Raw genomic sequence first — 21,853 nt, 5'->3', positions numbered from 1 at the left:
AGAATTTATGTTAGTAGCAGTATGTTCTTTTAAAAAAAAGATAAGAGACAAACTGAATGCCTCCACGAGCAAAAAGAATTCTAGGAAGTCTGAGGATTCAAGTCTAACCATCGTTATGTAGAAAACAAATGACTTCATCGAGAAATTGTATATTTTTAATAAATGCACATTCAATTTAATCCTCTTAAAGATCGAACAATTATGGAAAAGTATGCAAGGCCTCACAACAAAGATTCCAACTTAAAAATAGATCTGGAGCTAAAATGAAAATGTGTATTTTCACGATTGTAATCGGTTTAAGTCGGCGTTGATGTCGGGCTTATCTCTATTTTTTGGTTTTTAGCCTACATAATTCTTAAGGATTTAACTGCAGTCAGACCGAATACATTCATCAATTTCTATGTCCCTTCAAGGTAATTTAATTTGCACGACCGGTCTTTTTTACAATTAGAACGGCAGCAACTATCTTCTATTTCCATCTAACATCCACGATCTCTCCAATGGTGAAATCTATCTCCCTAAAAAAGTATTGTAAAGAGAAAGGGACAAGTTTTTCTTCAAGTACTATGGACAAGGAATTCTTAATTTAGGTTAGCAATTTGTTACTTTTAGTTGTCCCTGCACTGTATCTTTTGTGCTAGGCTTCGGTTTATCCATTATGACTTTATGTATCTTCTGGTGGTACTTTGGCACACAGAACATTTAGGTACAGACGTGTGTGCCAATTGTATTGCCAATTCATCATTTACCTAAAGTATCTAGTTCTTAAGCCCCTTTCAAGGGTGAAAATCCATCTGATTTTTTTAAAAGAGACTAGGACGCTGTCTCAGCACAGTTACATCAACAACGCGTTTCAAGTTTTGAATGCTACTTAATCCCAGGCGCAATTCCTAGTGCTTTGTCACATGAGCAACTATACAAAATCATTTGAGGTATGTATAGGAGCGTATTAGGACATAATACACATATGGAGGTTTCCATACAATAGGTATTTTATATGCAATTCTTTGTAGATCAGGATAGCTAGTCACTTGTTATTTGTCCACCTCTCTGCATCAACAGCGTGATACATAAATTCCTATAAGCAGGAATCAGGATGGTGAGATCTTTGTCACTTCAAGTAAAGAGGGTAATAGAGTAGTAATGTGCATGATACAACTCTTCCTTTGGTTCACTTTTCATTAATGACACTTGATCAGTCTAAATACAGGCACAAGCGGAAGTAGCCTTTTTCAGGGTCTTATCATAGTATCTTTTCTATTTATCTTTTTGGGACTATACATTTACTTAATATTCTTTTCATTCCTTTCACTTTTCCTTTCAGTGTATATGCATACAAACTATTAAAGATGCTGGGAGATACTCGCATCTGTATATGTGATACACTTGGGTGATTATTTGGGAAGTTTTCCTGAAATGTTCTTGATTTATTCACTGGCATGACTTATGGGCAACATAGAGACGTGCAGTTAATCATTCAAATTTGTTTAATTTTCAGAGCTCTTATAACTTTCATTGTATATCTTTAGGTAATATCCAAAGCTACGAAATATGGCTCTCCTGATTAAGACCTGTGAGCCGAGAACGTGCGTAGAGAGATCTTCGGAGGGTATTATTTTACTCCAGCTACATTAATCAATTGTCAAAGATACTTGGCTATTGAAATTTGTGTCATACGCCATATCTCGATCCATTTAAGAATATATGTTTCAATGGGTATCTTTCTGATTAGGACTTGTATATCAATACGAAAACGATTTACAAATATTTTAGAACTCCATCTTGTGTTTATCAAGTGCAATCTATAAAATGTGTGTGGGTTATGACAGTTGTGGATGACTGTACTTTCCTGTTTTAGAGCTGTGTATTTTATATATTTATGTATATATTTTTGAATAATGATAATAAAATAATTTTGGAGTTTTTCTTATCTCTATGTGTTCATGAGCTCTGTTAATCATGAAACACTGCGTTTGTAAGTAAACCGAGTGGTTGCCTGAGGATTTACTTTACCGTTTACAAATGAATCTGTGCTCAGTCATCTTTTTATGTGTTTATTTTTGGTGCACTCGATCACTGCCCCAATGCTTTGTGTCTGAGAACTTGGGGCTGCTGCCTTTGAGAAGAGCTTCACTCTCTTCATTTTGGTTCTGAATCCTTGGATCAGCTCCACTGGCCACCTATCCGCTAGCGCATTGACTTCAAAGCACTTTGCATCGCTTTTAAAGCTTTGAATGGCCTTAGCCCAGAATATCTAAAACACAAATTCATTTGGTACTGCCCGTTCAGAATCTCGCGGTCCTCCTCAGCCCTCAATGTGACAGTTACCGATGCTAAAAGAGCTCATTAGGGAGGTAGGAGCTTCATTCACTATACAGCCAAAAAATGGAACTCCCTTCCTCTCGATCTTAAGAAATGTACAGGTCTTCTGCTTTTAGGAAAGCCCTGAAAACTTGGCTTTTTAATCACTATGTTTTTTTTAATTAAATCCCCCTCGTCAGTATCTGCTCCACTAACTTCCAATTTTTTTTAAATTTTCTTCCTTCTGCAGCAGGAAGCACAGACTCCTTTGGGCAGTAGTACGTTATATAAAAATAATTTTCATTTCATACTTATTGCTGGGCCCTATATCCGACTATCCTATAGTTTACCCCATTTTCCACTATCTCCAATGAGCACTATCCCGCTTTGTAGGGCCAGAGGGTTCATGTTATTCTGTGGCTGCAGTGTTTTCCGCACAATTACAGATTGCGTGCATTTACCACATAGTTTGCCGCACAATTCATTAGAAATTGTATTTGTAGTTAAAATTGATTAAATTAATACTGCCAAAGAATGGTAATACATAATCTGCATTTCTGCAACATAAAGAAACCTTTGCTGTATATTTTGGTTCTTCATGTAGCATAATTCTAGTAGCTCCGGACAATGGTAAAGCAGTGCAGAGCGGCTAGGGGACGGTCATTATGATGATGAATCCCTATTTCAAAAACAACCATCCATTATTTAACTGATTTTTTTTTTTATACCACTGCATTTTATATATACAATATAATTGAAGTAAGATCAAAAAGTCTAATGTCAGACCTGATAAGTCGACCTGTAACCTAACCTGAAATTGACGCAAGTCCCAAATCTTCAGTACTCCATCATCTCCACCACTGACTATGAATGGCTCATTGTGGTTCCAGCTGATCACATTCACGTCACTCGTGTGGGCCTGGCTTGCAGTCAACATGCAGGCTTTGCTGGGAGCTGCTCGAATATCCCAGATCCGGATGGAGGAGTCCACAGAGCAGGAAGCAAACACCTGTGAGTGAGAGAGTATGGGAAATAGAAGGTAAGCTGAAAAAAGGCAGGAACAAATGAAGCAACATAAAGAGGACAACTCACTAGATGTGTAGAACCAACGTAGTAAGATGGGGCGAGGGCAAAGTATGAACCATCATGCCATAACAAAATACAAAGGAAGGATAGGAAGAGGGGGCACTGTAAGCAGATTACCCAATTGTGCATTACAAAGCTGACAATGCAAATATGGGAGAAAAACGGGTGACCTCAGACTGCATCATGTATGTGTAGATATAAATTAGGGATTTTACAACAAAATAAGCTGCAAGCAATCAAGGGTATTTTTGAAGTTCATAGGCTCACTTACTGAGGCAAAATGTGCAAGTGTGTTTTAATGAGACTATGGAAGGAGAAAATCTTCAAAGGTGCTTCTTCCTGCTTTACCAAAAACCCGATCATCCCACAAAACATGATAATTTCCTTACTGTGGCTTCTGTGGGTGACCACTGCAAATCCTCCACAGACTTGGTGTGGGCTGTAAAGGGACGCTGATCCACATGCCACGACCCTCCTTCCCTAGGGTTCCAGAGATGGATGTTTTTGTTGCAGTCTCCTGTCAGCAGCCGACCTGAGAAGGGAGTAACAATCATTTGAGAGTTTGAGAAAATCAATATTTTACCTTTTGGGTTTTCAACCAAGACTCCAAAATAGGGTCACTTCATTAACTGTCAAAGCACCCACAACACACCAGTAAGTTTGAAGAATAATCAAGTCAGAAAACAATAACAGGATATATTTTTATGTAGATATATTACATTTCTCGTTTTAAACACAACTCTGAATAAAAAGGGTTTGCCTCTTTGCCAAGTGCCCCAATCCTTGGCGGGTGCAAATGTATAGAAGTTGGAAATATTTTATTTTAGCTATTTGATACAATATGACCAGATAAGTGCTTCTTAAGAACATGTCTACTGTAGTAGGAATATCTCAAACATAAGCTGATATACAATGATTTTGTGTGTGGAGTCGGGTTAAACCCAGAATACAAAAAAACAGTAGTTCGTAATAAGGAAGAGCAGGTAATGTAATTTAGACCATACATGAGAACATTCAATACAACTGAGAAAAAAATACAATTGAAAGGCATAGTCATACAAAGTGATTTGGCCACAGCCACATATTCTTTGGTTAAGTCTAGGCTACAAGTGAAACATAGGTCTCCAGGATGCCAAGTCAGAATGTAAGCACCAGACTACATTGTGTTCATATGACAAGGTATTTGGGTACAGTCATACAGTTTGTGTAAATGGGGAAAGTCAGGTTTATTGTAAAGGTCTCTTGGTTTTAGTCAACCAACTGTAGCACCAGGCCATTGTGCTACCTTGACAGAGACAGTGTACCTAGTCCATATACATCGGAAAACAGTTTGAAATTGCATCTAATAAACTAGGCAAACATCGCAACAACCACCTTACATTATATTCAGCTCACCTTCGACCTTGGTGGACCAATCCAAAGCAAAGCCTTCAGTCATGTGTCCAGCAAAAGAAAAAACTGGCTTTATTTTGGCCTGATCCTCCCGCAAAAATGTGCTCATTGCCTGAGAGTCTGAAACTGCCCACAGCTGCTTCTGCAGATCATAGATCTCCACCTGGCCTTTCTCAGACCATACAGCTGCTACCTGGGAGCTGCCGAGAGAAGACACCTGCCCAAGCACAGAAAATAAAGTTAAACACCATATACTGAGATTAAAAACACCTATTTCAAACCATTGGCGATTTACTCCAGTCACTCTGTTCTAGTATAAACTATATTCTTATAAAAGTATACATTCACAATTAGTATTTGATTATGAAGTTTGTACGTTACGGGTTTTAATTAACTGTATAGTGATACTTAATAAAATGTCAAAGATTAAAAATTGTTTACACATTTATAAAATCTGACAATACGAAAAATGTCAATTCCAAAGGCAGCATTTCAGGTTGATGGCAATATATCCCAATTAGCCGATTAGTCCAAAAGGGGGAATATATAGTGTGAAAGACAATAGTAAAATGTCACAATGCTTATTACTGACAGTTAACTTTCATTAACGTTTGTTTATGCAGTAAGGATAGAACTTGTCTTCTCTTAGTACTGGGCATAATGCAGTGCAGTTAAAATAATATTAACAAACTTCCCAGCCCTTGCTAGAACTTGGGCTGAATTTTTACTGAAGCACAAATCAGATGCGTCCCTGCAATGTCTCAGTAATTTTTCCAGATAGACTGGGACCAGTAGACGTCGTCGTTCGTTGGCAAGATGGGGGCAACAAAATAGCAGATGTAACCAGGACTCATGTAGATAATTGCAGAGCCTACGAGTTAGCTGACCATTCCTCCGAGCCCACAGTGGGTTAAAATCATAAATTGGAAGGGCTAAGAGCCTCATATAAATAATTTTATTGCGAGTCTGTGATTGGAGAGAGTAATTAAAATATGCCTAAGGTTTCCCCTTAATATACGAGGCATCAAGAGCTGTAAGGAGTGTTTTTTTGGGAAGCCAAGCAATGTCTCTCTCGAATGACACTAAAGTAATTTGGCTTTTAATCGTTTTTTTCCACGTTGACAGGGTAATGATTGAATTAGAGAGGCTTATGATTTCAATCTTCAATGTGGAAGTGGCCAAGTGCAGCTGTCTGTACCAGGGAGAGAGTTCATCCGTGAACACTGATTGCAATTGTTCTTTCATGGATTTAGCTGGTGCACGCAAAGTGTAAATATAGAATTTAGTTAGGTCTCCTAGACAGTGAAGATCTGCACTTGCAAGGCCCAGCTCAAGTCTCAGCCTCGCCCTCCTTGCACGCTGGGGAACCGAAAATATTTTCTTATAGGCCATTATTTGATAATTCACTAAAAATGAGTCAATTCTACCAGGGACACTGCCTGAAGTAGTTTGGCTCATAGGACCCTCAGGATTGATTCGGCTGTGGGACTGTCTAAATGCTGATTCAAGCGCCTCAGACTATGTATGACCCCTGCTCCCGTGGGACAAAGGTGTTTGAGATGGGCTACTTGATGTCCTCTTTCGTTAAACCAAACTCCTAGATAATTATAGCTAGTGCAGGTCGCTATATGTAGACCTCCTGCTCGCCAAGACAACATTTTTTTTTTGAGGTTTCCCAAAAATCACGACTTTGGTTTTTGACTCAATCATCAGAAGATTGGTTTTTATATTATATGTATTAAGGGCAATGAGCGCTCTTTGTAGACCTGTTTTTGTATGGTCCATAATAATGATGTCGTCGGCATATTGCATAATCTGTAGTCGTATACCACCCAATTTTGGAGCTACCAGAGTTGCGCCTGCCAGTTCTTTAGACCAGTATGGGGTATAAAGATTAAATAGTAGAGGGGCTTGTACACAGCCTTGCTTCAGACCATTTTTTGTTGTAATTTTTGCAAAAACAGTTGTGGCGCTTGTTTTGATCCTCACCCAAGTTTTCTGATGCAGTGATATTAGTGCAGAGAGGGGTGCATATGGTATCCCCCAGGAGTTTAATTTGTTCAATAAAGTCCCTCGATTGACTATCGAATGCTGCACTATAGTCCACAAAACAGCAGAATAGAGGTAGATGATTGGCCAGAGTGGCTCCCCACGACAGTTAGGACAGTGCTATTATATTATTTGTCGTGGAACAGCCTGATCTTAAGCCTGACTGAGTGCGGGGAAGGATGCTGGTTTCTGTAACCCAGTTTTCGAGTTCTGCCAACAAGACGTGAGCATATGCCTTAGCTTTGATGTCCAATAAAGCTATTAAACTATAATTGGCCGGATCTGAACGGTTACCCTTTTTGTAAAGGGGATGTAATATTGAGCCCTGCCAGGTAGTTGGAATTGTAGCTGTAAGAAAGGCTTGTTTAAAGAGCGGTGTAAGGAGCTCTGCCCAGAAAGATCGATTTGATTTAAAAACTGTAGCTGGTATTCCATTTGGCCCTGGCGCGCCATCATTCCTCATACGACTGATGATCTGGATCACTTCGGCTTCGGAGATGCCTGGACCCTGGAGGTTTTCATGATTTGGTGCTTGAGGCAAGTTGAGGGCTGACAGCTGATCTGTCCCACTGCTGTAGAGCGGATTGATGTGATTCACCCAAACATTCTCGGGTACCCCGTTCTCCTTGGACTGGCCACTATTGCTGACTTGGTTAATATATTTCCAAAATGGAGCTGGATTGTTTTCTTTAAGAAGAGAGAAGATTTTAAGCCAGGCATCCTCAATTCGTTTAATACGTTGCTCCCATGCACGTGTCTAGTAGGCAGCTCGAAGTAATCAATTTGTGGCGCCCTGCAACACTTTTCCCCCTCGTCTTGCATTTGGGGTATTTTGGCGCTTCTATTTGCTTTCCGGCTTTTCCTTATTTGGGTGCTGGTTTAGATCATTTGGCCCCGGTTTTTGTTGAGCATCCGGTGTGCCCCCAACGCCCGATGCAGCCCAACAGGAGAGTGGGCCAGAAGTCTAAGAGGGCTTGCAAAACAAAAGCAGTTTTTAATTGTTAATTTTTAATTATCCATGCGGACAATTTTGTACCGAGATTGGTGGTCCATTTTATCCTGCGCTGGACTTTATCGCATTCTTCGCCCGTTGATTTGCCTATAGGTATGAATGTGCAAGATATAGCAATGGAGAGACTGAAAGATGCTCTATGGGGCCTGTGGTCACTCTCTGCTCGATTGTCAATATCAAAGTCATTCAGATGTAATGCTAGTGTACTTCACAATTAACCAGTGACTTTTTTATGTTGGTCTTCAAGATTACAGTATTCTTTTTTTTCAATACTTGTTTGCTCTGATGACCAGGTGTTTTACTGCATGATTTCTCAGGTCGTCTATCACATCTGTGCTGGCTCCCAGTTTGTGATCATATTAAATTTCACTTTATACATATTTTGTAGGAAGGCTATCAGTAGTGGGCACCTATGCAGCTGAAGTGCCTCTTCTAAGCCTGCTTTTTTCATTTTACTGGACCCTAAATGTTAATACACTATCCTTTTTATTGTAGATCTACCTTTAACATCTGTTTACAGTTGATAATTTGATATGTTCATGCAAGGAAGTAGTTTCTGACTTCACTTACCACGGTTTATAAAAAATGAATAAGTGTCTTTTTCTCAAAGTTCCTCAAATCTTTTTACTCTGGGCATCTACCATTAATTTCTGGAGGAGCCGAGGCCCGCCAAACAAGCCCATTTGACATATGCTTAGGCTAAAAAAGAAAAGTGTCCTTGCTTTAAAGTTGCAATAAATAACACTTTTGTAAGTCAAATGTAATTGTTAGAAAAGTTTTGTGCAGTTGCACCAAGTTCGGTTATAGGATGCAAGGATGAAGAGAATGTTTTCCCCAGTTGCATCTAAAAAGATATACTTAAAAGCCAATGTTTCTTGCAAGCTAGTGAAGAACTTCTGTTAAAAGTGAGGATCAAGAGCCAGGAATTTCAGGCCGATCTACCATATAATCTCTTTGTTAATGCTGCCGCAGCCTGGGACTACATTTCCGAACCTGAAGACATGAGGCACCTAGAGTGCGAAACTAATAATGCCATCAGTATCCAACAGGTTCCCGAGAGATGTTGTATAGGCAGAGGCGGCTCCTTCATGTGGGTGGAGGAGCGTCGCCCCACTGTTTTCTCCGCTGAAGTCCCTGTGATCTTTGTGGCTTAAATTTTTCTTTTGATTCTTATAAGAACAGACATTGTTTGTAATTGGGGCATGCTTTCTTGACGGTGGTGCATGAATCTAGAGTCAGGGGTAGCTAAGAGGTGAACTAGGATAAGGGCCAGACAGGGTCACTTCAGTTCCTTACAACCACTGCAGCAAACAAGAAGTACATTTCCAGACTTGTGGCACATATTGCGCAATAAGAATATAGTCTTAAGTAATCAACAGGACGCATATACAGATGGAGTAGGCAAAAAGTGTATGTACGGCTGTTTGGGCCTATCAGAACACTATTGTGGTGTGGAGGGATGCTGCGTAAGAAAACAGAAGCCTTACAGAGTTTGAGGTAAAAATTAGTTGCCTCTTCACCCAGCTGCTTATTCTCCCTACATTGTAAATAGTCCTGCAAACACTAAAATGGTAGAAACAGCAATTTGTATTGCTTGAATAAAAAGAAAATGAGAAAAAAGGAGTGTGCTAAAAGTGAGCAGTGGGAGGGTACAAGCCAGACAAACAAAATGACTGTAAAGAGGCTAATTTCTTTGAACCCGTTATATGAAATTGGGAATGGAATCAAATGGATAAGATTAGAAAGCATGGAGAAAACGATAGAATATGGCCCGAGTGGGCATATTGTTATCACCTTTATATGGTACATGGCACTCATGCTCGAAATAAACACAACTTGCTTTTAATATCTTGAACCAGCCGGTTCAAACAAAGTGCTACCGTGCTTAAAAATAATATAAGCTACCACTAAAAAACCAGTTGTTCACCATGAAAGCACTCAACATACAATACATTATAAATAACTTACAATATTTCATTTTTAACCGAGAAACTCTAAAAAAGGGAACAAGGTTACAGTTTTCCCTATGGTGGAGCATTCTGTTGGAGGATATTACAGTACGTATATATCACATTAATTGGTGGAGTCACTATTCACGGTATTATTAGAGACACGTGTATAGATCTTCACTGGTATTAAGTCCCATCGGGACTTGGTATTAAGCTCCAGTATATACCGTGTCTCTAGCAACCGGAGCATGCTTCCTCGATTTCCCCCTCTTCTAAGTTGGGGGACACAGTCTATTGCAAAGTAACTCAGATGATTCGGGTTACTGTCATGAACCATCTCAAAATGCCTCGCCACCGGATTTGACTGATCTTTGTTGGTGATGGCTCGTATATGTTGGAGTATCCTTTTATGTACAGGGAGTTTCGTACTTCCAATGTACCTTAATGCACAGGGACACTCCAACACATACACGGCATGGTCCGTTTTGCAATTCAATTTTTTGCTGATACATACAGATCTGCGCCTGTTATAGGATCATTTCGTACCAAATTCCAATTTTTATTTAGAATTTTTCTAATGGCTCCATGATGTTTGCTGTATGTCAATATGACCCTACATGTTGGCTTCAATCTTTTAGAAGTTGACAACTTCTCATCTTTCTTTACTAGAGCCTGATCCCTCGTCATTGATCTTGTTTTGTTGATGGCTCTATCTATAACCCCTGGAGCATATCCTCTTGACAAGAATCTCTGTTTGCTGCTTTCTTGTGCGATTTGGCATTCTAAATCATTACTGCAAATACGCCACACTCCAAGTATCGCCCCATAAGGGATGCTTTGAATTAGGTGTTGCGGGTGATGACTACTCGCATGAAGCAATGAATTGCCCGCTGTAGGTTTTCGGTAAATCCTTGTTGCAATAGATTCTTCATGTATGTATACCTCCACATCCAGGAAGTATACAGTGGATTTACTTAGATTTGCAGTCAACTCAAGATTTAGGTGGTTCCTATTTATCTGTTCAATGAATTGTAAGGCTGATGATTCTGTGCCCCTCTAGATGAAAAATAGGTCGTCTATATTGCGTAACCACAGGGGTACATGCTGGTCTAAGACGTGTTTAAAGTGCTTCCTGAGGACCTGCTCCTCCCACAGCCCCATATGCAAACAAGCATAGCTGGTTGAGAAGCAGGCCCCCATCGCAACTCCCCTTGTTTGTTGATAAATTTGATTATCAAAAGAGAAAAGGTTTTGCTCCAAGCAGGTGGTAACCATGCTAACCAACATTTTATTGTGTAAAAAAAGACAAGCTGGCCTACGGTTTAAGTAATGCTCCACCGCCTTAATTCCGTCCTGGTGACGGATTGACGTGTACAGTGCCGTAGCATCCATAGTAATGAAAATCATATCTGTACTCCATTCTATTCCAGCAATTTTTCTAAGAAAATCGGGAGTATCTTGAAGATACGATGGCAAACCTGTAACCCACTCCTGAAGAATATAATCTATGTATTTGGAGATATTTTCCAGAATACTATCTATGGCCGAGATGACCGGCCTACCTGTGTGTGTGTATATATATATATATATATATATATATATATATATATATATATATATATATATATATATATATATAATGAATACCTTCTGATGACCTTAGACGTAACCTCACTGTATACGTCCATCAAATGATGGACTTCGAGCCTTGAATTACTATCTGGCAAAGAGAGGACCTCAATATGAAGAGCACAGCAACATGATCATCGACATGGTTGAATTGTGTTTAACTAATAACATCTTTATGTTCCAAAATGTATTATACCAACAACTGGGGGGGGGCTGCCATTTGCCATGGGGCGCAAGCTTCTCCCCCAGCTACGTGTGTTTACACATGGGCTGGTAGGAGGAGCTGGTCCTCAAGGCAAACCACTCATACACACAGACCAATCATGTAAAGTGCTGGTCGAGGTTTATTGACGACCTGTTTTTGGTCTGGCGAGGTACGGAAAAAGATGCAAGTGAGTTCATTGACTCCCTCAATATAAATAGTCTAAATCTAAATTTTACTGCCAACATGAGTAGAACCAGGGTAACATTCTTGGATGTTGAGGTGTTTATAGACCAAGGAAGGGTGGAGACTAAATTACATCCAAAGCCCATGGCAGGGAATGCAATCCTGCATGCCAGTGGTGCACACCCTAACCACCTAATACAGAGCATTCCCTATTGTGAGCTACTGGAGAGAATTTGCAGAAGTAGCGAAGCCTTACAATCAGCGCAAGGTGAATGCATCAAGAGGTTCAAAGCTAGAGGTTACAGTAACAAATGTCTAAAAAATGCCCTCACCAAGTGTAATCTAGTGGACAGGGAAATGTTAATAAATACTCAACATGTGCCTAGTGTCCAAGAGGAAACTTCAAGTAGTTTTAAATTTATACTAGATTACAACCGACAACAAACAGCAGTGAGAAAGATAATCAATAAAAATTGGCATTTCATCAAACAGGATCCTATAATCTGTAAAACCGTTTCTAAAAGACCCTCTATAACATACAGAAGGGATGCATCTATGAAAGATGTATTAGTGGATAATGACCCCTGTGCTCCGCCAGCCAAGGGCTCCTGGCTGGCGCAAAGAAAAGGATTCTATAAATGCAAGGTTTGTACAGCCTGCCAACATGGGGAGAATACCATTGACTACTCGGTGGACCAAACAGGGAAATAACCAAAGCCCTAAATTGTAAGACTGATCATGTGGTGTATGTGTTGGAGTGCCCATGTGGTTTAAGATACATCGGAAGTACCATTCTACCGGGGCATAAAAGGGTGCTCCAACACATACGAGCCATCAAAAACCACGATCTGTCATACCACTTTCAAGAAAAACATGAGGGTAACCCAAAGGATCTCAAATATTTTCTTATTGATTCGGTCCCCAAAAACAAAAGAGGCGGTGACAGAGGAAAAAACCTCAGACTGTTAGAGATGCATTACATTTTAAGTTTAGATAGTAAGCATCCTAATGGACTGAATAGTTCGGGTGAACTACATGCAAGCCTGTAAAGTGAGGGTGTCAGCTCCAATTCCACAGTATATATGATCAGTGTCTTTGACCAGTTACAGCTCAATTGAAGATCTGTTAGCACTTAATATTACTAAGTTTGCTAAAATGAAGTATCATACAACAAACTAAAAATCAAAAATGATCTAGTACCGCCTCAATGTATTTATACTGTTTACAATAGATACATTTCCCTCATAGTCTTTTTAAAGCTATCTTAACCTTTTTATTAGGCACAATTTGCACTTTTTGCTCTCTTATGTTTTGCACATGAACTTTCTTTTTTGCACAGGTACATCCAGCAACAACAGTAACTTAGCAAACTAGGATATAAAGATCAGACAACTGGACATTTTCTAAGCGTCTCAATGTAAAGATCGGACACCAAGAGACAATAGGGATTTATCCCAAAACGCCACAATTTTTTTTCTAAATAGAGATTGGAAAGTGGTGAAAATAATTGTCTCAATGATATAGTGTTTATATGTAATTTTTGCTCAGAAATTTGCACACCGAGGCAATGTCAACTAGATGATTTTCATTTTTACAATTGAGAGGATGGGTCGTTTTAATGCATATTTATTGGATTTACATAGATTTATGGATATGTGTATACATATCTATTTATATTTATCTATTTTTATATACATTTATGGATTTATATTTATATCTATATGTATTGATAATGAACTGTCCCGTGAGGCAAAGCAGACTAAAAAATAATAGTTTAATTGATCATTTCAGTTATTGTCTCATCTAGTTGCCACCAAAGTAGATTGAACATCATGATCTGCAATAAGTACTGAAATTATGCCAAGAAAATCAATTGTGATGTTTGACTTTGGGAATTATCCCAGTATTAACTAAGAATGACACAATGATGAAAGTCATAAATGTAAATGGATGTCATAATGTACTGTTATGCAGTTTTAGTAAGCTAAATAGCACCAAGCACAGTTTTGCACATTATACCATGTGGTACACTTTTACCCAATGAAAAACGATGTTTAAAAAAAGAAAAAAATGTAACCTTTAAAAATCATTGCCATAGGTAGCATCGCGTCATGTGATGAAGTCCCCAGGGAGGGATGAAACGTGTTATGGCTGCCGTCTCTGTCTGTGAATCCTAATAAACAGAACGGTATTTGAAAGAATCCTGTGGTCCGTGCTCTTTATACTCAAGCCGAAAGAAAACGAGGAAGAAGAGTGTATATGTAAGTATGTATGTATATGTGTGCGTATATATATATATATATATATATATATATATATATATATATATATATATATATATATATATATATATATATCGCTCAGTCTTTTCTTTCCAATTCAAAAGAAATGCACAGCAGTCAAGGAGGTCGTGGTAACCACAAATGATTTATTTTGCGTGGACTTGCACAGACGTGTTTCGGCGTGCTGCCTTCGTCAGTGTGTGTAACACTTCAACATTCGACATGTTAATAAAGTTTTTCATGAACATAGGCATCAACAAAGGACTCAAACCTCCTAGAGTCACAATGGGCGCCATCTTGGAATGTATATACAAGACCATTAGGTACGTGCAAAGCACTTATTCTGCCAACCAATGGGCTATTGTCCATGGACAGGGGGGTATTAATTATATAAAAAAAGTTTAAATGTTCAACAATAATAAAGCCGTGGATCGGCTAGTGTCCTCTGTTAATCCATCCAGTCATGATTACTCCACTATGACAAAATACACATGTATTACACCGAGTCAATAAAAAGTTCATCAAATTCCATCATTCAAAGGATTAATGTATATGGCAGTTCAAATCCATACCTATAATAAAACAATTGATTCAAATTTAAAGATTAAAAATTCATCAATCGAATGTTATAGAAAAAACAATCATCTTAACTTCAGTGGCAAATTCACTTACGTGATCATGGCAAACTAATAAGTGTTCCGATCAAAATTTACAAATCACAGATCACAATTTACAGCAGATATTTCGGAGATAGGCTTGAATTCATTGATTGTAAGTTCCGTATTGGTGCATGTGGCTTTCCATATGTTGCAACCAATACGTTGGCATTCCTATTTGTTCTCAAATTACAGCTTTACTTTCCCAAATGGAACGCCATCTCCTCCCCACTATTTAGACCCCTTGGATACTTGGTAGAGAGGTCTATAATATACCTCGACTCCAATCTACGGAGTCATCTTAAGCGGTCGCCGCCTCTGGCATTAGGTGGGACAATGTCCAAACCAAAATACTGCAGTTTATTTCGGTCCCGACCGTGTACCTCAGCAAAGTGGCGGGCCACCGGATAGGTGGGATCCGCCTTGTCGATAGCCCTGAGATGTTCTAATATCCTCAATTTCAGTTCCTTGATTGTGCTACCAATGTAGCGAAGGCCACAGGGGCAGAGCAAGCAATAGACTGCATATTGAGTGCTGCAGGTGATAAACTTTTTAATGTATATTTTCTTCCCTGTCTCGGGTATCATATACGATAGGACCCTTTTACTGCCCGCACAGGCCTTGCAGCGACCACAAGGATAAAACCCTTTCTGTTCTTTAAGGGTGTTGGTCTTCGATATAGGTCTCTCCAGGTGACTAGTGACAAGCAGGTCTCCTAGTGACCAAGCTTTGCTGAAGGTTAATAATGGAAAAGCAGGTAGATCTTCCTTCAGCACATTATCCGTTTGCAGGATATGCCAGTTTTTTTTAAGCATAGCTCAGGGGTCGTTGGCCCCTGATGAGTAGGGAGTGATCAGCCTGAATTTCCCTTTACTTGTGGCTTCATCCTTTTCACGGCCGCCCCTTGTGGGTTTGGCAGTGAATAAAGTCCCTCTTGGAATCTTTCTCACCTTCCTCAATGTTCTTTGCAGTAGTTCCCCACCATACCCCCTAATTGCGAAGCATGATAGGCACTCCGAGGCAGCCGCCTCGAAGTCTGAGTCCCTGGAGCAATTTCTTCAGAGCCTCAATAGTTCCCCGTAAGGAATGCTCCCAATTAGCTGGGGGGGGGGGGGGGGGGGGGGGGGGATGGCTGCTGCTGGCAAAGAGTGTTGAATTGCCCGCAGTCTCCTTTCTGTACAATGCAGTGTGTAGTTGTTCCCCTTCTATGAACACTCTCAGGTCCAAGTACTCCGCTGCCACCGGACTAATTGAACCAGAGAACTGCAGGTTAAGGTTGTTGTCATTCAATACCCTGATGTATTCCTCTGCTGTGTTCAATATATATATATATATATATATATATATATATATATATTGATCTCAATGCTCGAAGGTGTCCACCTTTGAGTAGCACGCGAACAGCAGCTTGGTTTATGTATAGGTGAGGACGGGGATCCACTCGCAGACGCCGCTCCGTAAGGGATCTGCCCGACGCGTTTCGAAGCTCCATTTGCTTCTCTTCAGGGGCTTTAACGGAAGCGGTGTGCGCAACCGCCGACCCACTTCCCCATCCTATATATAACACACCCACCGATGGGAGGCTCAAATGAGACTGTGCATTCTGGGAAGTGTGGTCCGGGAAGCACACTATCAAGTCCTGTATGGACTCAACAAGTGGGCCCGTCCTCGATTCCAAGTACGACTGCTGCTTCACTTTAGTGACCCCCAGGGTGCCGGGGTGGTGCATACTCCGCGGCTGGACGGCCGCGTATAAATCAATGCTCGAAGGTGTCCACCTTTGAGTAGCACGCGAACAGCAGCTTGGTTTATGTATAGGTGAGGACGGGGATCCACTGGCAGACGCCACTCCGTAAGGGATCTGCCCGACGCGTTTCGAAGCTCCATTTGCTTCTCTTCAGGGGCTTTAACGGAAGCGGTGTGCGCAACCGCCGACCCACTTCCCCATCCTATATATAACACACCCACCGATGGGAGGCTCAAATGAGACTGTGCATTCTGGGAAGTGTGGTCCGGGAAGCACACAATCAAGTCCTGTATGGACTCCACAAGTGGGCCCGTCCTCGATTCCAAGTACGACTGCTGCTGATTTATACGCGGCCGTCCAGCCGCGGAGTATGCACCACCCCGGTACCCTGGGGGTCACGAAAGTGAAGCAGCAGTCGTACTTGGAATCGAGGACGGGCCCACTTGTGGAGTCCATACAGGACTTGATTGTGTGCTTCCCGGACCACACTTCCCAGAATGCAGTCTCATTTGAGCCTCCCATCGGTGGGTGTGTTATATATAAAATGGGGAAGTGGGTTGGCGGTTGCGCACACCGCTTCCGTTAAAGCCCCTGAAGAGAAGCATATGGAGCTTCGAAACGCGTCGGGCAGATCCCGTACGGAGCGGCGTCTACGAGTGGATCCCCGTCCTCACCTATACATAAACCAAGCTGCTGTTCGCGTGCTACTCAAAGGTGGACACCTTCGAGCATTGATATATATATATATATATATATATAATATATACATATAGATATATTCATATTCATCACACGTTGCCCTGAGGTAAGAATGAACCAGCAGCAGAGTAGCTTGCACCACGAATTTATTTGCAACAGCTTGCTTGGTCCAGAGTTAAAAATAGCATCCCAATGCGTTTCAAAGTCATGCGACTCCTTCTGGGGAAAGGGAGTGAAACAGACAAGCCTTTAAACGCATGCGCTGATTACATGCCACACCCCAGTGGATTTCATAAAGGCATGCTGGTGCTTGTAGTCCTGATGACGGGCTCATTGTTCCCCCTGTGGGGTCAGTCTTCACTATGCCACTAAAACGATTCCATAAAACACCCCAGTGGGCCCCCAGGCTTTCATAATTCATTCTGCTGCGCCTTTACGACGACTTGAAGTTTCTTTCTGTCGACAGGCCCCACCTAACAGGCAGTGGTAGGTTCTCTGCGGCCGGACCGCCGCATTTAAATTCATCACACGTTGCCCTGAGGTAAGAACGACCCAGCAGCAGAGTAGCTAGCACCACGAATTTATTTACAACAGCTTGCTTGGTCCAGAGTTAAAAATAGCATCCCAACGCGTTTCAAAGTCATGCGACTCCTTCTGGGAAAAGCGTAGTGAAACAGACAAGCCTTTAAACGCATGCGCTAATTACATGCCACACCCCAGTGGATTTCATAAAGGCATGCTGGTGCTTGTAGTCCGGATGACGGGCTCATTGTTCCCCCTGTGGGGTCCGTCTTCACTATGCCACTAAAACAATTCCATAAAACACCCCAGTGGGCCCCCAGGCCGAGACTGCTGTGGCTTTCATAATCAATCATATATATATATTAATATATATATATATATATATATATATATATATATATATATATATATATATAAATAATCGAGTTTACAGCCTACAAAAGTTCCAGTAAAGCACAATCAAAAGCAGCAAACAGGTAGAGGGCTGCTCTTGGTTTTCTGTGAGGTGCACAGTACTAGTTACTGCCAGACAGAACAGGAACTGGGCAACTTTGCCAAGATTCTAGAGTAGAGAAAGTATGGAAAATGTAGCGTGTCCCAGAGAATTTGCCAAGTAGTGTCTGTTTCTACTATTTAGCGTGACTATGCTTGGAACTTCCCCTGCAATCCCCCACGCCCCCAAAAAATTGGCCTGATGGAGTCTAAGAGGAAAAGAAGTCAGCCGCTTAAAGACTTTTTATTTAACTGTCTGGGAGGCCAGGTGAGACTTGGCCCCATCTAGGACTTGAATGCCGATATCAGGGCTACAGGAGGCAAACTATCGCTCCCCTTGTTCCTGCTGAAGAAATAAGGGTTCATACCGACAGTGAAGCCTGCTCACCCTGCAGAAATTCTTTCCTGAAGTTGGATAGAGCAGATGGTCCAGAACAGAAAAAGTTGTGACAGCCTGTGAGAACATTAACAGACTAATTGTAACCGGGACCTTATCTCCTGCATCTGGGCAGTAAAGAAGGCCCTGCTGAGACATGCAGTAGCTGCTATGACCAAATGACCCCTGAAACCAGTTGTGAAAAGACATTTTAATGTGGACGTGAACTGGAGTTTGTATGTATGTCTTGGTATGCATGCGAACCTAGCTAGCAAAGAAGAGCTGGAGCTGTGAGAACCTGTATAATGGTGGTGAAGGAATGTTCCATAAAAGTTTGTTCATCCAGGAAAGCAATTACATAATGGTTCTTAAACGTTTAAAAAAAAAACAACAAAAAACCACCTTCTATTATGGAACGTCTTTCAATTTGGAAAGTGTGAAATTTAAAATTGACAGTAAATATTTGTAACTTGGTCAAGTTTGCACAAGTTTTTGGTGGGTACAAATTAGCCATAGTTGTTTGGCATCACAAATTTGATTTGGTGAAGTTTGTAAAAGTAAAAAAAGAGCACAGCCCTAACAGAATGCAAAAGAATTCACCTTAACACACCCCTGCTTTCAATACAGTGACCAAACAGGATTTGCTGTAGCTGCGCCTGCCTCACAAGTACTCGAACTACATGGCATCACTCCCATGATGCCCTGAGGGGAGAAAGTACGGAGGCGAGGTCGCGCATAGGCCGATGCGCGTAATTCTGGGTTTGAAAGCTGTAATCGCTCTCGCAGAGGGCGAGAGCGGTCCACTGGCAGGGAGTGTTATTCCTGCCTCCGTGGTGTTCACAGACGTTAATGTTAGCTGGTGTCCTGTATTCGAGTGATTCCTGCATTGCGGTGAGCCCTCCTGTCTCGAGGGAGAGCTAGGAGACAGTGCGGTTGGGGTTAGTTTCAGTGCGCTCCCAAAGCGGAATGCAGTGGCGACTTAACTACGCATTTCCGTGTTTTGGTGGGAGGTTTTGGATTTCTTAGTTTTGTTTTCTTGGCATCTACAGAGACAACGCGGGGTGAATTTAACCTTGTATTTGCGCTGTGACTTCTGACCTATCATTTCCTTGAGACTTTTGGCATTCATTCAGAGCAGAGCGCGGTGGTGACAGGAACCACACGTTGTCGTGTTCTTGGTGATACATTTTACGAACTTACTAGCAGAGAGGAATGCGGTGGTATTCTACCACGCATTACCGAGTCTGTGGATTATGCTTTATCCCAGCTTATTGCTTTTTTTTTTACATTTTGATTTGGTAACTCTGGAAGGAAGGGATCCTAACTTCTCTTTAATATTGCATTGAGGATTCAGTGGAGAGGTCTCCACTGTATGCGGATGAAACATACAGAACAACCATTTAAAAGGCTTCTGTTTGAATGATGGTAAGTATGGGGGGATGACCAAACAGTGATATGCTGATGTTATGTGCTTTTGGTTTTGCTACTTATGAGAAATTCTCTGATTACAGACAGAAGACACGGCTTCAGAAGGGTCCTGGGGGCTCTCCTGAGCTGAGATTGCAATCTGTTCCAAAAAGGTATAGGAAGTCTTTAGTGAGAATACATGAGAGTAGTCTTATTTTACTTGCTTTGTTTATATCTTTGTCTTTTGTAATTTCAGGTTCCTTTCCCTGCTGTCCCTTCCCTTTCCTTTCCCTCACCTGATCGCTCGAGCACTCTGTATATTATATTTGGGGTGTTGGTGATATCAGGAGGTGGACCCTTGCTTGCGGCAACTGAATCCTGCGGAGCACATCCTGACAAAGAGTGCTCCATGCCATAGAGGGATTTCAAAGTCTTACCCGGACACGGTTGATCCCTCCATAGTGAGGCACCATGGCTAGCTCCAGGCGTGGTTTCTTCTCTTCGTCGTCCTCATCGTCGCTGCTATCGCTGCTCTCTGAATCGGAGCCCTCCTTTGGCACCTTGCTTGTCCGGTGGAGGTTATGCATCTTCAACACCATCAGCCTGAAAAAAGTGTTAATTCATATGAATTTTGTTTACACATTACACCTATTTCAGCACTACATTCCCCTTTAACAAGCCACAAAGAAGGTGCAAGGTTGGCCAGAGGTCACATTCGTTTTTTCAAAAATCACAATAAATGACAACCAGTGTGACCACAAATATGGGTAGACAAACTCTTCCAGAGGGTAGCAGAAGATGTGGATTCTGCCAGATTTCACTGTGCAGGCCACATAATGGACCTCCGGTATTTTGCTCTCACTATCTTTTTGCTTGCTATACAGTGCAGGACCAGACTGTCTAGTCCTAGAATTCTGCTAGTAAAAGAAGAAGGGGTTGGGGAGTTGGTGCCTGGCAAGATGCCTACTGTAAAGAATTATGTACAAATATTTAGCTTCAGAGAGAAGCACTTGATGTCGAAGTAAAAGATATATTTGCACTTGAGACTTACTAGCAGCATTTTCAGAAAGTCAATGGACTGGAATTTTTTTCAAGGTGTATGTCGATGCCAAGAATTTGACTGTGTCAATCAAGCAGTGTGCCCCCCAAAGTTTTAATGCAAGTTAATGAGACCTCCTTAAGCACTGCTGCTGGCTATATTCCTTCTTGTCATGTCAAACACTTCACATTCTTTCAAACGAAGAACTCTGCATCAAGCACCAAAGTAACAGATTTACCCAGTGATCTTCAAGCTCTACAAAGAACGCTGGTCAAACAGGATATCCTCATCAATACACAAAGGTCACACAGCTGCAGTGTAAAGTTTGGCCCGAATCGGATCCACAACCTCAGATGATGCCTGAACATTATCCAATTTTGCTTTTCATCAGTCAACCAAATACAATCTGACCAAAATAAAGATCATCCTCATACAGTGGCAAGCTTCAACCCCCAGATCAAGGGATTGGTTAATAACAAGCTGCTAGCTTGTGAGCCCTCTCCATCAAGGCTATGGTCCTGAGTTTCTAGATCGACTTCAGGGTCCCATTCAAGTAAAATGTATAAAGAGCCCAAGACTAACATCAACCTCTGTCTGGACTCTCCCGTGCTTTCAACAATACCATCCACTCCGTAATACAAATCACTTAAAAATCCATTGTTCACAGGTTTTCCAGTATACAGCCCCATCCTCTGAACATTACTCAAGGCAGTTGTCTGTCCATGTTCTTATGCATGTTTACCTGCATAAATCTTATGCCTTGAGATTTTGTAAACCTGTCCGTGCTTTGGTAACCAGCAAGTACCATCATGTAATGAATGTGTTAT

General features: G+C 41.2%; 1 protein-coding gene across 1 annotated transcript in view; it reads right to left on the bottom strand.

Annotated features, from left to right (window-relative positions):
• Window positions 1-21,853, bottom strand: part of GRWD1 (glutamate rich WD repeat containing 1) — a 52,574-nt gene that overhangs the window by 6,077 nt on the left and 24,644 nt on the right. The window contains exons 3-6 of the mRNA XM_078654975.1: window positions 20,425-20,590; window positions 4,783-4,996; window positions 3,777-3,919; window positions 3,113-3,310 (exon numbers count right to left, since the gene is read on the bottom strand). Coding sequence (XP_078511101.1) covers window positions 3,113-3,310; window positions 3,777-3,919; window positions 4,783-4,996; window positions 20,425-20,590 — 721 coding nt within the window. The remainder of the gene's footprint in view (window positions 1-3,112; window positions 3,311-3,776; window positions 3,920-4,782; window positions 4,997-20,424; window positions 20,591-21,853) is intronic.

This window comes from Lissotriton helveticus, chromosome 7, assembly GCF_964261635.1.
Source record: "Lissotriton helveticus chromosome 7, aLisHel1.1, whole genome shotgun sequence".
Classification (NCBI taxonomy): domain Eukaryota; kingdom Metazoa; phylum Chordata; class Amphibia; order Caudata; family Salamandridae; genus Lissotriton; species Lissotriton helveticus.
The sequence above is the reverse complement of the archived record's forward strand: the minus strand, read 5'-3'. Positions and strand labels throughout refer to the sequence as shown.